The 21,072-nt window shown below is 41.0% G+C and overlaps 1 protein-coding gene across 2 annotated transcripts in view; it reads right to left on the bottom strand.

Annotated features, from left to right (window-relative positions):
* Window positions 1-21,072, bottom strand: part of YIPF6 (Yip1 domain family member 6) — a 39,544-nt gene that overhangs the window by 15,597 nt on the left and 2,875 nt on the right. For both annotated transcript variants that reach the window (XM_019019636.4, XM_055376795.2), the window contains exons 2-5: window positions 9,420-9,548; window positions 7,988-8,066; window positions 2,903-2,945; window positions 230-355 (exon numbers count right to left, since the gene is read on the bottom strand). In XM_019019636.4, the coding sequence (XP_018875181.1) occupies window positions 230-355; window positions 2,903-2,945; window positions 7,988-8,066; window positions 9,420-9,548 (377 nt within the window). The remainder of the gene's footprint in view (window positions 1-229; window positions 356-2,902; window positions 2,946-7,987; window positions 8,067-9,419; window positions 9,549-21,072) is intronic.

Raw genomic sequence — 21,072 nt, 5'->3', positions numbered from 1 at the left:
CCCAGCTACTCGGGATGCTGGGGCAGGAGGATCCCAGCTACTTGGGACGCTGAGCCTGGGAGATAGAGGCTGCAGTAAGCCATGATCACACCAATGCACTCGAGCCTGGGTGACACAGTGACACCCTGTCTCAAAAAAAAAAAAAAAAAATCTAACTAGCCTGTCTTCCTTAATCTAAGATATACTACCTGGTAAGAGGAAAAAAAGAATGCATTTTAATAATACTCACATGTTCCCTCCAAGAAGTTTTGAGTTGAGGGTGATGGTAACTGCACCAAACCAGACAATGACAAACACCTCTGCAAATTGGGGCCCTCCATCTTTTTCACTATCTGCAGAGTCTCTTTGCAGCATTCTGAGAAAAGGAAACAGCGTAAGAATTGCTTAATCTTTTACTTAGGGCAACAAAGTTAAGGCATGGGTTCTCAAACTTTGAATCAGATTGCTGTGCTATACCTCACCTGAAGATCTGTAATATGTAGGTTGTGCTAAAAGGAAAATGACACAAGCATTTGGCAAGGCTCCCTTACTGCAAATTCCAAATGCCTCAGGACTACAAGGGGTGCTCCATTTGACCTTGTTGAAATGTTTAAATGAATTATTGAAGACCTTTTTTTTAAGCAGAGGCTATAAACTGAAGGGTCAAATGTGGCTCATATATAATGAGGCCTTGGGCTTATATAATATTTAAGATGATTTTGAATTTAAGTTGACACTATTTTATTTCACGTAAGAATATGAATTTCTAGATTTTCTTGAAAAAACTGTTAGACTTTCTAACATTGAGCCTGCATTCCAACACTGCAACAATCAAGTGTAACTGACATAAGTACAAGGGGCTTACAGTCACCATATCACTACTACATGCATTTAGGTTACTATTCTAGCCTTTAGACACATCAGAATTTGTAGTTCTTGGGTTAAGATTTCAGTTGAGATATTTAAAAATGGAAATAGGCCAGGTATGGTGGCTTAGCCTGTAATCTCAGCACTTTGGGAGGCCAAGACAGGCAGATCGCTTGAGACCCAGGAGTTCGATAGCAGCCGTCTCTACAAAAAATAAAAAATTAGCTGGCCATGGTGGTACACGCCTATAGTCCTAGCTACTAGAAAGGCTGAGTTGGGAGAATCGCTTGAGCCTGGGAGGTTGAGGCTGCAGTGAGCTGTAATCACACCACCAACTCAGCCTGGGTAACCGAGTGAGACTGCCTCAAAACAAAATAAAAATAATAAATAAAAATGGAAACAGTCTATAAACCTTTTTAGTTGTTGATTTTTAAAAAATCAAAACATACAGATTATTACTAAAGGATTTTGCTTTGGAATTGAGTAGTTGAACAACCACTTAAATATCCTTTCTTTGTATAAGAATTTTACAGATGTAAACTGTTTTGAATATTTAGACTTGGTGTTATTACCAAGAAAAATAATAACTGTAAGCTCACAACCTCTTCTTATTAAACAGTATAGAGAAGTCACACTGTAAGTCTTTCTTGCCCTGCTATGCTACTTGGCAGTATGCACAGGCTTTTGTATTCTATGATATGCATATTCCATTCCAAGTCGTGACAACCAGATGCAAAGAATGGCCAGCACTCATCACTTGTTGTCTGGAATCCCTGTTGCTTCAGCATGGTATGATGGAAAGAATATTAACTAGCCTGGAAGGCAAGAGACCCAGATACTGATCCTAATTCTGTCACTAGATATGTCACTTGATGTCCTGGGACTCCAGTTTTCTCTGCAACTAAGTGGGGTTAAACTACATAATCTATAAGGTTAATCTTTCAAAAGTAAAAAATATATATATGCTCGGGACATCTAATATAAACCCCTCCATCAAGGCATTAGGCTGCATCCCTTGACATGGTTACTAAAAGCATAAGAAATAGTACTCTACATTATTACCTAAATTAATATATGCTCAATTTAAATTTAAAAAATTAGAGAGGTCAGCAAGAAACTTAGTGAATTTAGACCCATAAAGGGTTAAGCCTGGAAAGGACCCTCAACCACCCCCTTTACAGATATGGAAGAGGCGACCCAGAGTGACCAGGTGGGAAGAGATGTGTAATGAACCCTAGAGGTACAAAATAGGTAGTGAGGAAACCTGACGTTGAATCTCAGGTCTACCACTGATTATGTGATCTTGGTTAAATCCTCAACCTTTTTGAACCTGAGCTTGTTTGTCAAAAAAAAAAAAAAAAAAAGAAAAAGAAAATAATTTTAATTCTTGCAATGAGGTTAAAATAAGAGAAAGTATTTTAAAGTTTTCTGCAAACTGGGAAAAATTATATAAACATTGGTTATTAGTAGCCCAAAGTCACATAGCTAGCTGACAGCAGACTCAGAATGCGAACTCAGAACTGAATTCCAGGGCAGTATTTTTTCCCGCTCTATCAATGGTTATATTCATCTCTCTAGTGTAACCTTCTTCTCCTTCCCCGTCCTCTTCCTTTAACATACAATGTGTATGGAAAAGTAGAACACTCTGAAACATGATCTTGCTTTTAACTCTCCTAATTTATTCTCATTCTCATTCATATTTTTAGTAAGATTACAGAGAATTATGTTTGCAAACAAAGGGTGCTTAAACCTTAATTCACTTAGTTTAATAATGGCGAGGAACAAGAGAGTAAATAAGTAAATAAATGTTTGTTGAATAGACATGGCTAAAACAGACTAAAACGTCATTGGTTAAGGAAGGTGAGCCTAATTTCATCATATTTTAATTGATTTGGAAAGTGACTTTAGAGGCTTAAATACCTAAGGAGTATAACATGTACAACATGTCATATAAGTCCTAAATGAAATATTCAATCAAAATCCCCCACAATTTTGAAAATCCACAAAAAAGTCTAGTCTAGCTCAAATGACAAAGAAAGAAAATGCAAGTACTTACAATGCGAGTGTCACACAAAGGATCAAAGGGCCCCACAAATCCCCTACAAGACAAGAAAAGACAGAAGCGAAGGTAATATTTTCTGTCTTTATTCTAATATCTACCTCTCTCCCTCCTAGAATTCAGACATCAAGGCTCTCTTTGGCTGCCCAAGCCTTCCTACCTCTCCTCTCCCACCACCTGCCCTCCCTGTCCCCTAATCCTGAATGCACTTCTTTATATAGACTTCCAGTTTCGCTTATTTCATATCCCACAAATCACCCTTTCCTTCTCCCCATCTACTAAGACACATGCTGGCATGCTATAATTAAAGACCAATGGACAAACAGTCAGAAGACCTAGGTTCCCTACCCCATACTCTAAGAAAAAAAGACTATAGCCAAGGCACTTTACCAGTCAGAGACTGCATTAGACAAGGCAAGTATAATCATGCTCAGTTCACAAATACAAAAAATGAAGCTGAGAAGGAAATGACTTGCCTAGCTTTATATGTGGAGATGGGACCAGAACCTAGGGCTATTGATTTTTTTTTTTTTTTTTTTGAGATGGAGTTTGGCTTTTGTTGCCCAGGCTGGAGTGCAATGGCGCAATCTCAGCTCATAGCATCCTCTGCCTCCTGGGTTCAAGCAATTCTCCCGCCTCAGCCTCCTGAGTAGCTGGGATTACAGGCACCCGCTACCATACTTGGCTAATTTTTGTGTTTTTAGTAGAGACGGGGTTTCACCATGTTGGCCAGCATGATTTCGAACTGACCTCAGGTGATCTGCCTACCTTGGCCTCCCAAAGTGCTGGGTTTACAGGCGTGAGCCACCGCACCTGGCCTGATTCTTTTTTTTTTGAAACAGGGTCTCACTCTGTTGCCCAGGCTAGAGTGCAGTGGTGCAATCATGGCTCACTGCAGCCTCAACCTCCCAGGCTCAGGTGATCCTCCTACCTCAGCCTCCTGAATAATTGGGACTACAGGCACACGCCACCACGCCCAGCTAATTTGTATTTTTTGTACAGATGGAGTTTCACCATGTTGCCCAGGCTGGTCTCAAACTCCTGGCCTCAAGCGATCCACCCGCCTCAGCCTCGCAAAGTGCTGGGATTATAGGCATAAGCCACCACACCCAGCCTGGTCTTTTGATTCTTAGACCAAAGTTCTTACCACTCTGTCATACTGCTTCCCTTTTATAATTAGTATATTGAATTAATATAGAGTTGCTATTCTTCTAGGTGAAAAAACAGCCCAGTATTGGTAATTTCACAAGGTTAAACTTTAATAACATATGAAAGCTTTCTGAAAACTGCAAAAGGCTCTGCAGGCTCTGGCAACATCAGGTCTAGCAAACATGGTCCTTAATCAAAAGCTGCAGGCTGGATGTGGTGGCTCACACCTGTAATCCTAGCACTTTGGGAGGCCGAGGCGGGCGGATGGCCTGAGCTCAGGAGTTTGAGACCTGCCTGGGCAACATGATGAAATTCCATCTCTATTAAATACAAAATATTCGCTGGGCATGGTGGCACGTGCCTGTAATCCCAGCTACTTGGGAGGCTGAGGCATGGGAATTGCTTGAACCCAGGTGGCAGAGGTTGCAGTGAGCCAAGATTGTGCCACTGCACTCCAGCCTGGGTGACAGTGCAAGACTCCGTCTCAAAAACAAACAAACAAACAAACAAACAAAAACAGCTGCTGAGTGATTTGGTCGGGTTCGGTAGCTCATGCCTGTAATCCCAGCACTTTGGGAAGCTGAGGCGGGAAGATCACTTAAGGTCAGGAGTTTGAGATGAGCCTGGCCAACATGGTGAAATCCCGTCTCTAACTAAAAATACAAAAAAATTAGCCGGGTGTGGTGGCACATACCTGTCATCTCAGCTACTCGGGAGGCTGAGGCAGGATAATCCCTTAAACCCGGGAGGCAGAGGTTGCAGTGAGCCAAGATCGCAACCTCCACTCACTACACTCCAGCCTGGGTGACAGAGCAAGACTCTGTCTCAAAAAAACAAACAAAAAAAGCTGCTGAGTGATTTGTATGCCAACAGTTCAGTAGCACATAGCTTAGAGCACAATTACCTTCCTCAATTCATTCCAAAAAGGCAAATATTCCACATCTAACTTTAACCTCACATGTATATAACCTTACCCAAGAGAGGTACGCAAATTTATATACTTAATATTGTTTATTTTTTAATTGTATAAGTAATTTTGACACCATTGTGGAAAGTTTGGAAAAGACATAAAAAACTATAATCCTACCACTTCTAATAAAACTGCTGCTAATTTCATTAATTTTTTTTTAACTGCTCAACTTAAAAACTGAATTCAAGTGTACTGTCATGTGCCACATAATAACATTTCGGTCAATGATAGTGGTCCCATAAAATTATAATGGAGCTGAAAAATTCCTATCACCTAGTGACATCTAGTACAACACATTACTCACGTGTCTGTGGTGATGCTGGTATAAACAAACCTAGTATGTTGAAAGTCATATAAAAATATAGAACAATTATGTACACTACATAATACTCTACTTGATAATGACAAAAAATGACTATGTTACTGTGGTTTACGTGTTTACTATATTATACTTTTCATTGTTATGTTGGAGTATACTTCTACTTAAAAAGTTCAGCCTGGGTAACATAGCAAGACCCTGTCTCTAAAAAAATGTGGTTTGTTTTTTGTTTTTTGTTTTTTGTTTTTTTGAGACAGAGTTTCCCTCTTTTCACCCAGGCTGGAGTGCAATGGTGCAATCTTGGCTCACTGCAACCTCCACCTCCCGGGTTCAAGCGATTCTTCCGCCTCAGCCTCCGGAGTAGGTGGGACTACAGGCGCCTGCCACCACGCTTAGCTAATTTTTGTATTTGTAATGAGACAGGGTTTCACCATGTTGGCCAGGCTGGCCTGGAACTCCTGACCTCAGGTGTTCCACCCACCTCGGCCTGCCAAAGCGCTGGGATTAGAAGCATGAGCCATTGTGCCCAGACAAAAAAATTTAAAAATTAGCTGGGCATGGTGGCACAGGCTCCGGGCATGGGAGCCTGAGGTGGGAGAATGGCTTGAGCCTAGAAGTTTGAGGCCACAGTGAGCTATAATCACACCACTGCATCCCAGCCTGAGTGACAGAACAAGATCATGTCTCTAAAAAAAAAAAAAAAAAAAAAAGTTAACCATAACACAGTCTCAGGCAGGTCCTTCAGGAGATATTCCAGAAGAAGGCATTGTTATCATCAAAGATGGCAGTTTCATGCGTGTTAATGCCCCCAGAAGACCTTCCAATAGGACAGATACAGAGCTGGAAGACAATTGTACTAATGATCCAATTCTGACCCTGTGAAGGCCTAGACCAAAGTGTGTGCTTTTGTCTTAGTTTTTAACAAAAAGTTGAAAAAATAAAACATTGGCTGGGCAGTGGCTCTTGCCTGTAATTCCAGCACTTTAGGAGGCTGAGGTGGGCAGACTGCTTGAGGCCAGGAGTTTTAGACAAGCCTGGGCAACATAGGGAGACCCCCTTCTCTACAAAATATTTAAAAACTAGCCAGGTGTGCCTACAGTCCCAGCTACTCAGGAGACTGGCAGAAGGAGCCCAGGAGTTTGAGACTGCAGTGAGCTATGATTACGCCATTGCATTTGAGCCTGGGTAACAGAATGAGATGCTGTCTGTTTTGACAGAACTCTAATAAAGAAAGCAGTCATCAGACTAAATGATAGGCTTGAAAATCAAACTGTCAATAAAGGTACTATTAATTTGTTAAATGTTTATGGGTATTTACTATCATATTAATTTAACATTTAGGCCGGGGTGGTGGCTCTCGCCTGTAATCCCAGCACTCTGGGAGGCCAAGGCAGGTGGATCACTTCAGGTCAGCAGTTTGAGACCAGCCTGGCCAACATGGCAAAACCCGTCTCTACTAACAACACAAAAATTAGCTGGATGTGGTGGTGGGCACCTGTAATCCCAGCTGTTCCAGGGGCTGAGGCAGAAGAATCGCTTGAACCCTGGAGGCAGAGGTTGCAGTAAGCTGAGATTGTGCCATTGCACTCCAGCCTGGGCAACAGAGCGAGACTCCATCTCAAAAAACTAACAAACAAAAATTTAAACATTTGCCTTTCCCTTGGAGATCATTAATTCTTTATGTGTCAGCAGCTTCCAGGAATATTATGTAATATATGTAAATATTGTAAATTAGCAGCCTCCAGAAATGTATTTTGTAGTAACCACTAGAGCATTTTTTAAAATATATATATATATATATATACACATATTTTTTTTTTTTTGAGACAGGTCTCGCTCTGTCACCCAGGCTAGGGTGCAGTGGCACAGTCACAGCACTACAGCCTTGATCTCCTGGGCTCAAGCAATCCTCCCACCTCAGCCTCCCAAGTAGCTAGGACTACAGGCATGCGCTATCAGGCCTGGCTAGTTTTTTTATTTTTAGTAGAAATGAGGTCTCGCCATGTTGCCCAGGCTGGTCTCAAACTCCTGAGTTCAAACAATTCTCCTGCCTCGGCCTCCCAAAGTGCTGGTATTACATGTATGAGCCACTATGCCTGGCCAGTGTATATTTATTGATGAGGACAATATAATAAGCAAAATCTTTCAATCTCTGAGATTCCAATCTAAATTTTTAATGTCTGCCTGTAATCCTAGCACTTTGGGAGGCCGAGGTGGGTGGATCACCTGAGATCGGGAGTTGGAGACCAGCCTGGCCAACCTGGTGAAATCCGTCTCTACTAAAAATACAAAAAAATTAGCTGGGCATGGTGGTGGGCGCCTTTAATCCCAGCTACTCAGGAGGCTGAGGCATGAAAATTACTTGAACACAGGAGGCAGAGGTTGCAGTGAGCCAAGATCATACCATTGCACTCCAGCCTGGAATTCAGAGTCAGACTCTGTCTCAAAAAAAATGAAAATAAAAATAAAATAAAATCAATTTTTAATTTCTACCAGAAGTTTGATTTACATATTCGTTTACATATTTTTTTATCCTACAAAATGATGTCAGTTTTATTACCACAGAGACTTTGCCTTATAAAGTACTTACGATAAGGTACAGTGAGATAGATTAAGCAAACCCTTAAAAACCTCATATACTTACAATCTCTCAAAAGAGTATTACTTTTCCTTGGGTACAAAACATGCATGAATTTTTTCCCAACAGCTTTTAGATCACGCATCTGAAAGACAGAAACAACTTGTTGTATTGTGATGACCAAGGTTGTCAGCAGCCTTACTTAATTTGCTAAAATTTCTTTCATTTCAATCTCCTGTGAACTCTTCACTGAATTTTGCAGATAATTCCAGTTCAACTCCTTCACTACACAAACAAACCAGAGAGGTAGGGTATGCTTTTTCTATTAACTTCTTAAGCCAACTTTTAATACCTTTCCACATCTGTTTTGATCTGTTCTGTTTTGATGTTGAAAAATCCATAAAAAAGAAACACAGCCCTCCCAATAGGCTGCTTAAAGAAACTAAAACAATTGTACTATAAAAAGCTGCTCTACAAAACACAGTATGTGACATTCAGTTCATAGAAGATGAGGTCCCAAGGACCAATTAGCCTGCTCTCTAGCTACTACATTCTTTGCAATATATGAAATAAATTTTTAACATTCCCAATTTAATTGGTAAATGAATTCTAGATGCCAGATACAAAAAAAAATAAAAAATCAAGAAACTGGAAGAAGGGTTCAGTAATACAAATACAACCTCTCAAAGTACCACTGAGCTAATTCTGTTTTAATTTTTTCACCTAGAATTTTACCCATGTTATTAAACACTTTGTAAACATAATTCATAATAGTTGCTTAGCATCCCACCACAAAGATATAACATAATTTACCTAACCAATACCTCATCTGTGGTTCATTTATTTCTAGCTTTCCCCTATTACAAAGAATGCTACAATAAACATCTTTGTATATTGATACTTTAATGTTGAAAATTTTTGTTTTACATTTTAAAACTTTCCTTATACTATATTTGGAGAAGTATGATAATATATTGGTTTAAAAAGATTTGGACATTTTAAGACTTTTTTTTTTTTTTTTTTTTGAGATGGAGTCTTGCTCTGTCGCCCAGGCCAGAGTGCAGTGGTGCGATCTCGGCTCACTGCAACCTCAGCCTCCCGGAGACAAGCGATTCAGTCTCCCAAGCAGCTGGGATTTCAGGCATGTGCCACCATGTCTGGCTAGTCTTTGTATTTTTAGTAGAGATGGGGTTTCACCATCCAGGCCAGGTTGGTCTCGAACTCCTGAGCTCAGGTGATCCGCCTGCCTCGGCCTCCCAAAGGGCTGAGATTACAGGCGCGAGCCACCGCACCTTGCTGTTTTAAGATTATTAATATGCATTATAACCAAACTGCTCTCCAAAAAGCCTGTACCAAATTAATCTCTAGGATAAAATATTAAACTTCAGTATATAAAATATATTCAAAATCAGTGAACCAAATGAAAATATTGCAAAGTACTATTAGTTACTTAGTCCTATGATACTGAACAGAAGTTCTCTCAACTAGTCTAACTTACGATGGTATTGCGAACAGATTCATTTAATGTGGAGCTGTCAAACTCCCGGATGCGAGATCTCATAGGAATGGTGATTTCTCCTTCTACGGGGATGTCTTGTGAGATGGATATATCTGAAAGGCCTGCAAACTGAGAAGAGTCAGGGGAAAAAAAGTAAGCCTGTAATAAACTGTAGCATTCCTCATATATATCATCATTTCCTAGAGAGTTGGGACCATGTATTTTGTAGGGTTTTACATAGGAAAGTAGGTGTTAGCTCAACAGACACTACACAATGCAGTTAACAATAATCCTCAAATTTATTTCTTTAAAGATTAAACATAATGAAAAAACTAAAGTAAATGTCGTAGACACCTTCTTGCCCACCAACATTTAGCATAAAATCTTCACATGGCACAAGCTAGCAAGACTGAGATAATAATTGTAAAGTTATTAAAAAGTGACCTTTTAGCAATCACTGTCTTAGAATGGCCACGTTTCTGTTGCACTTCTGCTCCCTAGCAGGCTCTAGTGGCCTCTGCTGGCTAAAAATGAGCATTACATGAACCATAAAGGCAAGTGCGGGAAACAGGGAAATAGCAAAATATACCTTGATTACAATCTTTACAGGTTACCTGGCAATCACAGAGCAAATAAAATTTTCAAAGTGAATAAAGAATGTGAACTTTTAAATTCATACTCATCTGACAAATGTTATTACAACCGAAACTCAAATCTACAAATTCCTAAGAAAATAGAGGCAATGCCTTCTCATACAGTTTTTGGGCCAGTAGGCACAATTTTTAGTGGGCAACAGTTGCAGATAAAGGAAACACAAGACAGTATACTGAAATTTTAGAAAGAATGAGGATGTTCACATCCGTCAAATTTTATTACAACCAAAACTCAAATCTACAAATTCCTAAGAAAATAGAGGCAATGACTTCTCATACAGTTTTTGGCCCAGTAGGCACAATTTTTAATGGGCAACAGTTGCAGATAAATGAAATGCAGACAGTATACTGAAATTTTAGAAGGAATGAGGATGTTCAAAGAATTTGTAAAAGGCTGGGCGTGGTGGCTCATGCCTGTAATCCCAGCACTTTCGGAAGCCGAGGCAGGCAGATCACCTGAGGTCGGGAGTTTGAGACCAGCCTGACCAACATGGAGAAATCCCATCTCTACTAAAAATACAAAATTAGCTGGGCGTGGTGGCGCATGCCTGTAATCCCAGCTACTCGGGAGGCTGAGGCAGGAGAATCGCTTGAACCCGGGAGGTGAAGGTTGCGGTGAGCCAAGATCACGCCATTGCACTCCAGCCTGGGCAACAAGAACAAAACTCCGTTATAATAAAATAAAATACAAAAAAATACAAAAAATAAACAAATAAATAAATAAAATATAAAAATAAAATAAAATAAAATAAAACAAAAACAATTTCTTAACCACACTCATATTTCTTAAATATAAGAAACATGCCATAGAATTTTTTTTTTAAAGGTTTCTTATTGAGGAAAGAAAGGAATAGGATAGAGCAGACAGGGAGCAAAACTAGGCTTTTTTCAATATATGTTGTCCATATAAATGACTTGCAATCATATAAACACTTCACACAATTATTAAACAAAATTAAAATTTGAAGGAAGCAATCCCTGAAACTGAGAGAAAAAATTAAACCAATGAAACTACCATGTATTGAAATAAACACACAACCACAAAGATAGCACCTATTTCAAGTGACTATATAACACTGTATTTTGACTTCTGATTAAGATATAGGAAGCTGGAAAGACCATTCCCCAAGTAGAATAATGAGAAAAGGCTAGATACTTTACTGAATCATAACTTTCCCTGAATTCGTCTGAGAACTGAGTTGTAGGGAGACCAAGTAGCCTGGATGAAATCTAAAGAAAGCCAGGTGCTTCCACGAAGAGACATCAGCACTGGCTCAACAGTAGCAAAGCATGAGGGGAAGACAATGCTGCACACCACACCACACAGATGGGTAAGAATTCAAATAAAATTTTAAATAAATTGCTAAAGTCCAAGTATGGATTAGCACAAGAGTACAGAATCCCTGGAAGCAATAGACGCAAGGGGAGTTCACACCCACTTACAGGCTCTTCTCTAGAAAAAAGCCCCTAGAGGAAAGAGCCTTAAAGCCACTTAGACAAAAACAAGTTGCCTTCAGAACACAGGTGACAACTCACTGAAGCTGAGAAAGGGAAAAGGAAAAGCTCTCTACTACTAAGGGATGGACAGGAAACCATCCTGGGCCCAGACCATTAAGAGTTTCCTTCAGCTAGGAGGGGGACAGGATCACTAAGAAAGTGCTACCCAGGAGACCCAGGGACACATGGTCTGCCTAAGGCAGAGACTAGACTATGACAACAAAGAATCCCCTTTCCCTGGCCCCTATCACCAGGCTAGCAAGTATGGAGTAATAAACAACAGCAGTCTACTGCTGGAGGAAGCGCTAGAGCTTAGAAAGAGACTCACCATGAGATGCAAGGGCAAAGACAGAAGCTGAGTACAGAACATGAACATTAATAAAAACACTCGGGCTGGGTGCAGTGGCTCATGCCTGTAACCCCAACTCTGGGTAGCTGAGGTAGGAGAATCGCTTGATGCTAGGAGTTTGAGACTAGTCTGGGTAACACAGTGAGACCCCCATCTCTACAAAAAATGTTTTTAAAAAATTAGTTGGGCATGGTGGCATGCAACTAACTGTGGTCCCAGCTACTGAGGAGGCTAAAGTGGGAGGATCACTTGAGCCCAGGAGGTCAAGGCTGCAGTAAGCTATGATCACGCCATTGCAATCCAGCCTGGGCAACAGAGTGAGATACTGTCTCAAAAAAAAAAAAAACAACAAAAAACAAAACACTGGGACAACATAGCACCCCCACCCCTAAACTCAAGGTAACAACAGAGGAATCTGAAGCTGGTGATGCACTGAAGGTAACCATAGCAACAACAACAAAAAAAAAACAAACAAAGCTCAACTCCTGACTAGACTGACTTAACCCCTACTGACTGACAACTCAGCAGCAGAGATGTGCCACTTCTAGCAGTGTGTACATGATGTCCAGCATTCAATATCAATAACAAATTATCTCCCCCATACTCACATGAAAAAGCAACCCACTATGAGACAAAGCAATTAACAAAACCAGGCTCTGAGATGACCAAGATGTTAGAATTATCAGAAAAGAAATTTAAGATTACTATGTTTAATATGCAAAAGGCTCTAGTAGAAAAGGTACATGCATGAATGATGATGAATTTCTGCAAAGAGATGGAAACTGTAAGAATCAGATGGCAATGCTAGAAATACATGAACATAGCAACAGATAAAGAATGCCTTTGCCAGCCTTATCAGTTACCTCAATACCAAAGAAAGAATTCAGAGCTAGGTCAGTCAAAATTATGCAAACTAAAACAAAAGGAGAAGAGTAAAAGAAGAAAAGAAAAAAGAATAGAGTATCTAGGAACTATGGGAAAACATTAAATGGTCTTATTATGTAAATAATTGGAATACCAGAAGAATAGAAAGATAATGGCTCTGAAGAGATATAGGCTAACCGCAGTGGCTGACGCCTGTAATCCTAGCACTTCGGGAGGCCAAGGCAGACAGATTGCTTGAGCCAGGGAGTTCCAGACCAGCCTGGGCAACATGGCGAAACCCCATCTCTACAAAAAAATATTTAAAAATTAGCCAGGAGTGGTGGCACACACCTGTAGTCCCAGCTACTCAGAAGGCTATGGTGGGAGGATCACCTGAGCCCAGGAGGTCGAGGCTTGCAGAGCCCAAGATCACGCCACTGAACTCCAGAGTGAGACTCTGTCTCAAAAAAAAAAAAAAAGAATAGCTGAGAATTTTCCAAAAATAATGAGACATCAAATGACAGATGCAAGCCAAGAGAACCCCAATCAAGATGAATACCAAAGGACAAAATGAAAAAATCCACAAACCTAGACACAAACTACTGAAAACCAAAGATAAAGAGAAAATCTTGAAAGTAGCCAAAGAGAAAGGCATTGCATTTACAGGAACAAAGATAAGAATCACAATAAAAGGCCGGCATGGTGGCTCACGCCTGTAATCTGAGCACTTTGGGAGGCCGAGGCAGGTGGATCACCTGAGATCAGGAGTTCAAGACCAGCCTGGCCAACATGGTGAAACCCCATCTCTACTAAAAATACAAAAAATTAGCCGGGCATGGTGGCAGGTGCCTGTAATCCCAGCTACTTGGGAGGCTGAGACAGGAGAATCGCTTGAAGTCGGGAGGCGGAGGTTGCAGTGAGCCAAGATCATGCCACAGCATTCCAGCCTAAGTGACAGGGCGAGACTCCATCTCAAAAAAAAAAAAAAATTATAATAGACATCTCTAACAACATATAAACAAACAAATAAACAAAGACAGACATCTCACCAGAAACTATGCAAACCAAAAGAAAATGGAGGGACAATTTTAGAGTGCTAAAAGAATAAAACTATCAACGCTGAATTCTAAACCCAGCAATAACTATTAAAAATAAAGTCAAAGTAAAAACGTTTTTCAGACAAGCAAAAGCTAAAATATATTCTACAAGAAATGCTAAAGGAAGTTCCTCTGGAAGAAGGAATATGATATCAGAAGGAAACTTGGATTTACATAAATGATCTCCCAAAGTAGTTAAAATGAAGGTAAATATGACATTTCCTCCTATTTTTAATTATTCTAAAAGATAATCGCCTAAAGCAGGGGTCACCAAACTTTCTGTAAAGGGTCAAACAGTAAATATTTCAGGTTTTGAGAGCCACATGGTTTCCGTTGCAACTGCTGAACTCTGCCATTGTAGCATGAAAGCAGCTAAAGATAACACATAAATAAGTGTAGCTCTGTTCCCAGAAAACTATACTTAGGAAAACAGGCAGTGGGCCAATTTTTAAATTATAAAAATATAATTTAGGAGATAATTGGAAATTTGAACCCTGAGATAAATTAAGAAGTTATTAATTTTTTACATGCATTAATGTTATTGTGGTTATGTTCTCTTTAAAAGCAGAATTCTAATTTGGGAACTGTGGCACACACCTATAGTTCCAGCTAGTTGGGAGACTGAGGTGAGAGTGTCCCTTCAGGCCAGAAGTTGAAGGCTGCGGGTGCTATGATCACGACTGTGAACAGCCACTGCACTCCAGCCTGGGCAACATAGCAAGAAGGCAACTCTAAAATAATACAAAATCAAAAAAAAAAATTCTTATTTATTTATTTATTGTTTTTTTTTTAGAGACAAGGTCTTGCTCTGTCATATAGGCAGGATTGCAATAACATGATCATAGCTCACAGCAGCCTCAATCTCCCAGGCTCAAGCAATCCTCCCATCTCAGCCTTTCAAGTAGCTGGGACTGTAAGCATGTGCCACCATACCAGGCTACTTTTTAAATTTTTAGTAGAGACAGGGTTTTGTCATGTTGCCCAGGCTGATCTCGAACCTCTGGGCTCAAGAAATCTGCCCATCTCGGCCTCCCAAAGTGCTGGGATTACAGGTATGAGCCACCGTGCCCAGCCAGAATCCTTATCTTTTAGAGATACATACCAAATATTTACTAATGTAATGATGCCTGGGATTTGCTTCAAAATAATAAAGAAAGTAGGTAGGGCTGTAGAAGAAAGAAGATTCATCGTAAGTAGATAATTGTTGAAGGTGTATATGGGGCTCCAATTTACCTTTTCTTTTTTTTTTTTTTTTTTTTTGAAATGGAGTCTCACTCTATTGCCCAGCCTGGAGTGCAGTTATTATTAGTTTTGTTATGTATGATAACAAAGAAAAAGTCCTTACCTGTTAGAGAAACGTAGGGAAGTATTTACAAATGAAGATGATATGTCTGGGCTTTGCTTTAAAATACTCAGAAAAGATTATGAAAGATAAGAAAAGACTGAAGAACCATTACAGACTGGAAGAAATGAAGGAAAAATAACAACTAAATGCAATGTGGGATCCTAGATAAGATCTTGGAACAAAAAAGGCCATAAGTGGAAAACCTGCTAAAATTCAAATATGGTCTATAGGTAATAGTGTTTTACTAATGTTAATTTCTTGGTCTTATCAGTGTACTATGCTTATGTACAATGTTAGCATTAGAGGAATCTGGGCGAAGGGAATACAAGCACTCTCTCTACTGTTTTTGCACTTTTCTATATGTCTAAAATTAGTTTTAAATAAAAAGGCCAAAACAAATGTGGTGAGACCAATAAAATAATAGAATGTTGATAGGTATATGAGGTTCATTATGCTACTCTTCATTTTATTTACACATTTGAAAGCTTCTGTAATAAAATTTAAAAATACATCGCTCCCTTGTTTCCGCCATTCTCTCAAACTACTCTCCTTCTCTTGCTTGATCAAACTTTACTTTCGCACTTAATCCTCTGTAATCTGGCATTGGCCTTCTCACCACTTTACTGACATTGTGCTCTCCGAAAGTAGCCTCACATAATCAAGAAATACAAGGATCTGCATTCAAGCCTCACTCTCTTTGAATACTCTGCAGCATGTAATGCGTAAACCAACCCATTTTGTTTGTTTTGAGACAGAGTCTTGCTCTGTCACCCAGGCTGGAGTGCAGTGGCGTGATCTCGGCTCACTGCAACCTCTGTTTCCTGGATTCAAGCGAGTCTCCTGTCTCAGCCCCCCTAGTAGTTGGGATTACAGGCACCCACCACCACGCCCGGGTAATTTTTGTATTTTTAGTAGAGACAGGGTTTTGCCATGTTGGCCAGGCTGGTCTCAAACTCCTGACCTCAAGTGATCTGCCCGCCTTGGCCTCACAAAATGCTGGGATTACAGGCGTGAGGCACCATGCCCAGCCAAAATCAACACTTTTTGAAGCCATATTTTCTCCTCACTACTATAACACTGCCCTTTCAAGTGCCAGGATTGCTTGTTTTCAGTTTCCCTGTTGCCTGCTACTGCTAGGAGAAGCATTGTAGTACAGTAGGAAAAAAACAGGCTTTAAAGTCAAACAGGGATCTCACACGGAAACAATACTGCTATAAAGATAAATAACACTGCACAGCACCTAGCACATACTCAATGCTCAACATGGTATTTGGAGAATACTGGTTAAGAGTGCAGGCCAAATAGCCTGAGTTCAAATCCCAGTTCCATCTTGTACTATCCATGTGACACTGAGCAGGTTACTTAGCCTCTCTGTGCTTCAGTTTCCTCCTCTGTAAAATTGAGATAATGGTACCATCATCACAGGGTTATTGTGAGGAAGAAATGTATTAATACAGGAACACAATAGGGGCTGGATAAATGTTAGCTCAAGTTCAAGATTCCCATGGAGTCAATTCCAGTTCTGTCACTACTGTATAATAAAGAATTTAGCTGGCCTTTGTCCCCTGTACTTGAGAGTTAGCCTCTAAACTTAGAATTTCCTGAATGACAGAGGAGTATTTTTGATATTCACAGGGGCTCTGGTAGTTTATGCTTACAGGTGAGTCACAGTAGGCCCTTACGTAGTTTGTACTCTGGTGATGACTCAGGATGGGGGCTAACCACGTCAGAAACACCGCACATATGACTAGAGGTTTGGGGCTTTAAGTCACAACATATAAGCCCAAACTTTCGGGAGTGGTGGGACCCTGGAGATTGAGTTCCATTATGTGAGCAATGGTCCAATTAATCATGCCTACATAATGAAACCCCAATAAAAACTATAGACACATGAGTGAACTTCCCTGATTGGCAATACTCTGCATATTGTCACATACCAGCAAACCAGGGGGGTAACATGTCTTGAATCCACAGGGACAAGACAAGGAATCTTTGTGTTTGGGACCTTGTCAGACCTCGCCCTGTGTATCTCTCTCTTTTGCGCATTTGGATTTGTATCCCTTTGCTATAATAAAACTGTAATTTTAAGTAGAGTGCTGTTCTGAGTCCTATGAGGCATTCTAGTGAATTATGAAACCTGAGGGGAGGGCCAGGTGCCGTGGCTCACGCCTGTAATCCCAGCAATTTGGGAGGCCAAGATGGGCAGATAACTTGAGGTCAGGAGTTCGAGACCAGCCTGGCCAACAGGGTGAAACCCCGTCTCTACCCAAAATACAAAAGTTAGCCGGGCATGGTGGCATGTACCTGTAGTCCCAGATACTCAGGAGGCTGAGGCAGAGGCTGCAGTGAGCTGAGATTATGCCAAAAAAGAAATAAACCTGAGCGGCACGTGGGAACCCGTGAATTTGTAGCTACTTGCTCTGAAGTGAGGATGGTCCTGGGAACCCCCAAAATTGTGGCTGGTGTCTGAAGAGCAGTCTTGTAGAGGACTGTGCTTTTAACCTGTGCAGTTAGGCCTAACTCCAGGTAGTTGGTGTCAGAAGTCTCTGTAGTCACTGAAGTCCCATGTGATCCCCTACTCTCTCCCCTTCGTCTCTTCAAGAATCAGCAACAGTGTTCCATGAGCTGAGTCAGGAACTATGGCCCTCCAGCTCCATGTATAAAAGACAGGACTTCCAGGACCTCAGCTAATGGACCCTGCTCTCTGTCTAGCCCTCAGCGGGAAAGGCGACTTGGATCCATGTCCCTCCCCTTTCCCATCAGCAGGCAGGCTCTTGCACATATATAGATGTGCTCACAGAAACACACATGCACATTGCTCTGCCTGGCTTGGGCCAGTAAGGGGAACAGGTAGAGGCAGGGCCAAAAAACACACAATAAAAGCAGGGACTGCAACCCTAAAAAAAATAGCTGGGAGCAAATGGGTTATACTATTGACCAAAATCCTGGAAAAAGGAATCAACACGGGGAAGCATGAAGCAGGAATCAGCTCAAAGAGGCCTGGCTCCCAGGAGTGGATGACGGGGTAGCCAGTGGCATGGTCTCCAGCCAGCCCCTTCACCTGGGGCCAGCTTCCTCATAGCCTGAGATCTTCCAAAGATCCCAGACTATAGTTCAAGACCAGCCTGGCCAACACTGTGAAACCCCATCTCTACTAAAAATACAAAAATTTGCTGCACATGGTGGTGCATGCCTGTGATCCCAGCTACTTGGGGAGGCTGAGGCAGGAGAATCACTTGAACCTGAGAGGCAGAGGTTGCAGTGAGCCGAGGTGGCACCATTGCACTCCAACCCTGGGCAACAAGAGCAAAACTCCGGCTCAAAAAAAAAAAAAAGACCCCAGACTGCAGCCATTATTACAGCCTACCTCTTCTTCCTGCCCCCTAAATACACGCATTACCCAAGATTCTGTCTTTTTAACCCTGTGCAGATGACTCCTAAATCAACAACTCTGGGCAAGACCTCTTCTGAGCCCTGAAGTGCAGGTTTTAAAGTCCAACTGCCTGTTGGATATCTATTGAATGGCCTGCCAGTATCTCAAACTAAACATGTCCCAAACTGAATTAGTCAACTTTTAAGGCCCTCATCCAGCTAACCCTCCTTATATATTATCTATTTTTGTTCAGAGTGTCACTATACTCTTGGGTGTCTATAGCCATGCTCTTCAAAATGTGGTACTGGGAGCAGCAGCAGCAGCATCACCAGGGAGTCTGTAAGAAATGCAAAATCTCGGGCCCTATCCCAGACCAACTGAATCAGAACCTGCAAATTAACAAGATTCCCCAGATGACTGCTAGCACACTAAAGTTTGGAAAATACTGATCTAAGACAAATCCTCCTTCACACGCTACAAACCCTCGTGGATTCTGCCTTGTCTCAAATCCTCTTGTCTCCTGCCGCTGCTGTTGTCCAGATCCTTACCATTTCTTCCCAGAACTATTGCAACAGCTTCACTGGCCCTCTAGATTCCAGATATTCCCCCACTGTAACTTACCCTCTATTATGTTGTCCAATTCATGATTTCAAATTCTTCCCTCCTCAAAAATTTCCACTGGCTCTTTGTAGCCCATTAAGCCTCCCAGGTTAGTAGCCAATAATAAGAAATAACACTTATTGCATTATTATATGCCAGGCATTCTATTAAGTGTGTTAATTTATCCAATGTGTTAACTCATTCCACCTAATAACCCTATGAACTAAGTATTGTTATATCTCTATTTTACAGATGGGGAAACTGAGGCAAGGAGGGGTTTGGTAATTTCCCCAATATCCCACTAGTTAAGTGACAGTGCTTAGAATCAAACCTAAGCAAGCTGACTCCAGAGTACACATTCCAAACCACCACTGTTCCATACTGCCTCCCTAACTCAGTAGGCTTACCTCTGAAGGCTTATCTCCTAATAATTCTCTGTGCTTCAGCCAAAGTGTTGTTCTATAAATATACTAGCACCTTCCAACTTCTGTGCCTTTGTTCACAAGAGGCTGTGTAGCACAAATGGATATATATAAGTCTGTGCTTCATATATATATGAATGGATATATCCACTTATATATAAATGGATATATAAGTCTGGGCTTCAGAGTCAGATCTAGGTTCAAATTTCATGCATGGCACTAACTGGATGTAGACCCTAGGGAAATCATCAAACCTCCCTGCATGTCATATCCTCATCTGCACATAAAGTGTAGTTAAAAGCCACCTAACTGAAATGATTGCTGTAAAGTTTAGTAGCAAATACGCAGAGGATGTCTAGCACAATACCTGGCATGTAGCAGGTGCTCAGTTATTGATAGCTCTTATACTCACCTGCAATTTCAAATCCTACCCATCCTTTGAAGTCCTTTCAAATATAACTTCCACCGTGTAGCTTGGTCACCCCAACTGGACATGATAGCATTTTCCTTTAAATTTCTGTAATATTCTTTGTGTAACTTTCTCTTATATACCGCCTTATTTTAGCATTGTATACTTGTCTTATCCCTAAAACTTAAGACTGGTAGCACCATAGAGGCAGGCCCTTTGCATTCCCTACAGCAACTAGCACAGTGCATTACTCATTGTGGGAGTTCACTAAACATTTGTTGAATGGAAGCGGATTGCATATTGAGTAATGAGTGATCAGAACCACTGAAGTTAACTGGGGAAAGCTTCACAGAAGAGGGGTGGAGAAGTTTAAATGAAAGATAGAAACTAAAAACTACTAAGCACCTATAACAATGTCATAGTAGGCACAATGTATATATTATCTCATTTAGTACTCTCACTAATTCAGTGATGTGTTCCTATCACCATTTTCCAAATGAGGAAACTGGGGTTCAGCCTGATTTTACTCAAGGTCACGACAGAACTTAACACAACTCACTCTTATTGCCATATCCCCAGTGCCTAAAGGAGTGCCTGGAACATAGCAGCGGATGCTCAATAAATATTTGTTGAGTGAGTGAAGAGGTGAACAAATGGAGCTAGTAAGCAGCAGAGCTAGGACTAGAATTAAGTTCACTGATCTCCCAGCTCAGTTCACTATGTTAAGTTGCTAATTCAAAACAGAGGAAAGGGGGCCAGGCACGGTGGCTCACACCTGTGTCCCAGCACTTTGGGAGGCCGAGGCGGGCAGATCACCTGACATCAGGAGTTCGAGACTAGCCTGGCCAACGTGGTGAAAGCCCGTCTCTACAAAAATACAAAAATTAGCTGGACGTAGTGGCAGGCGCCTGTAATCCCAGCTACTCGGGAGGCTGAGGCAGGAGAATCACTTAAACCCCAGAGGCAGAGGTTGCAGTGAGCTGAGATTGTGCCATTGTGCTCCAACCTGGGCGACAAGAGCAAAACTCCGTCTCAAAAAAAGAA

The sequence above is a fragment of the Gorilla gorilla genome, chromosome X (assembly GCF_029281585.2).
Source record: "Gorilla gorilla gorilla isolate KB3781 chromosome X, NHGRI_mGorGor1-v2.1_pri, whole genome shotgun sequence".
NCBI classification, from domain to species: Eukaryota; Metazoa; Chordata; class Mammalia; order Primates; family Hominidae; genus Gorilla; species Gorilla gorilla.
This window is presented reverse-complemented; position numbering and strand designations above follow the sequence as displayed.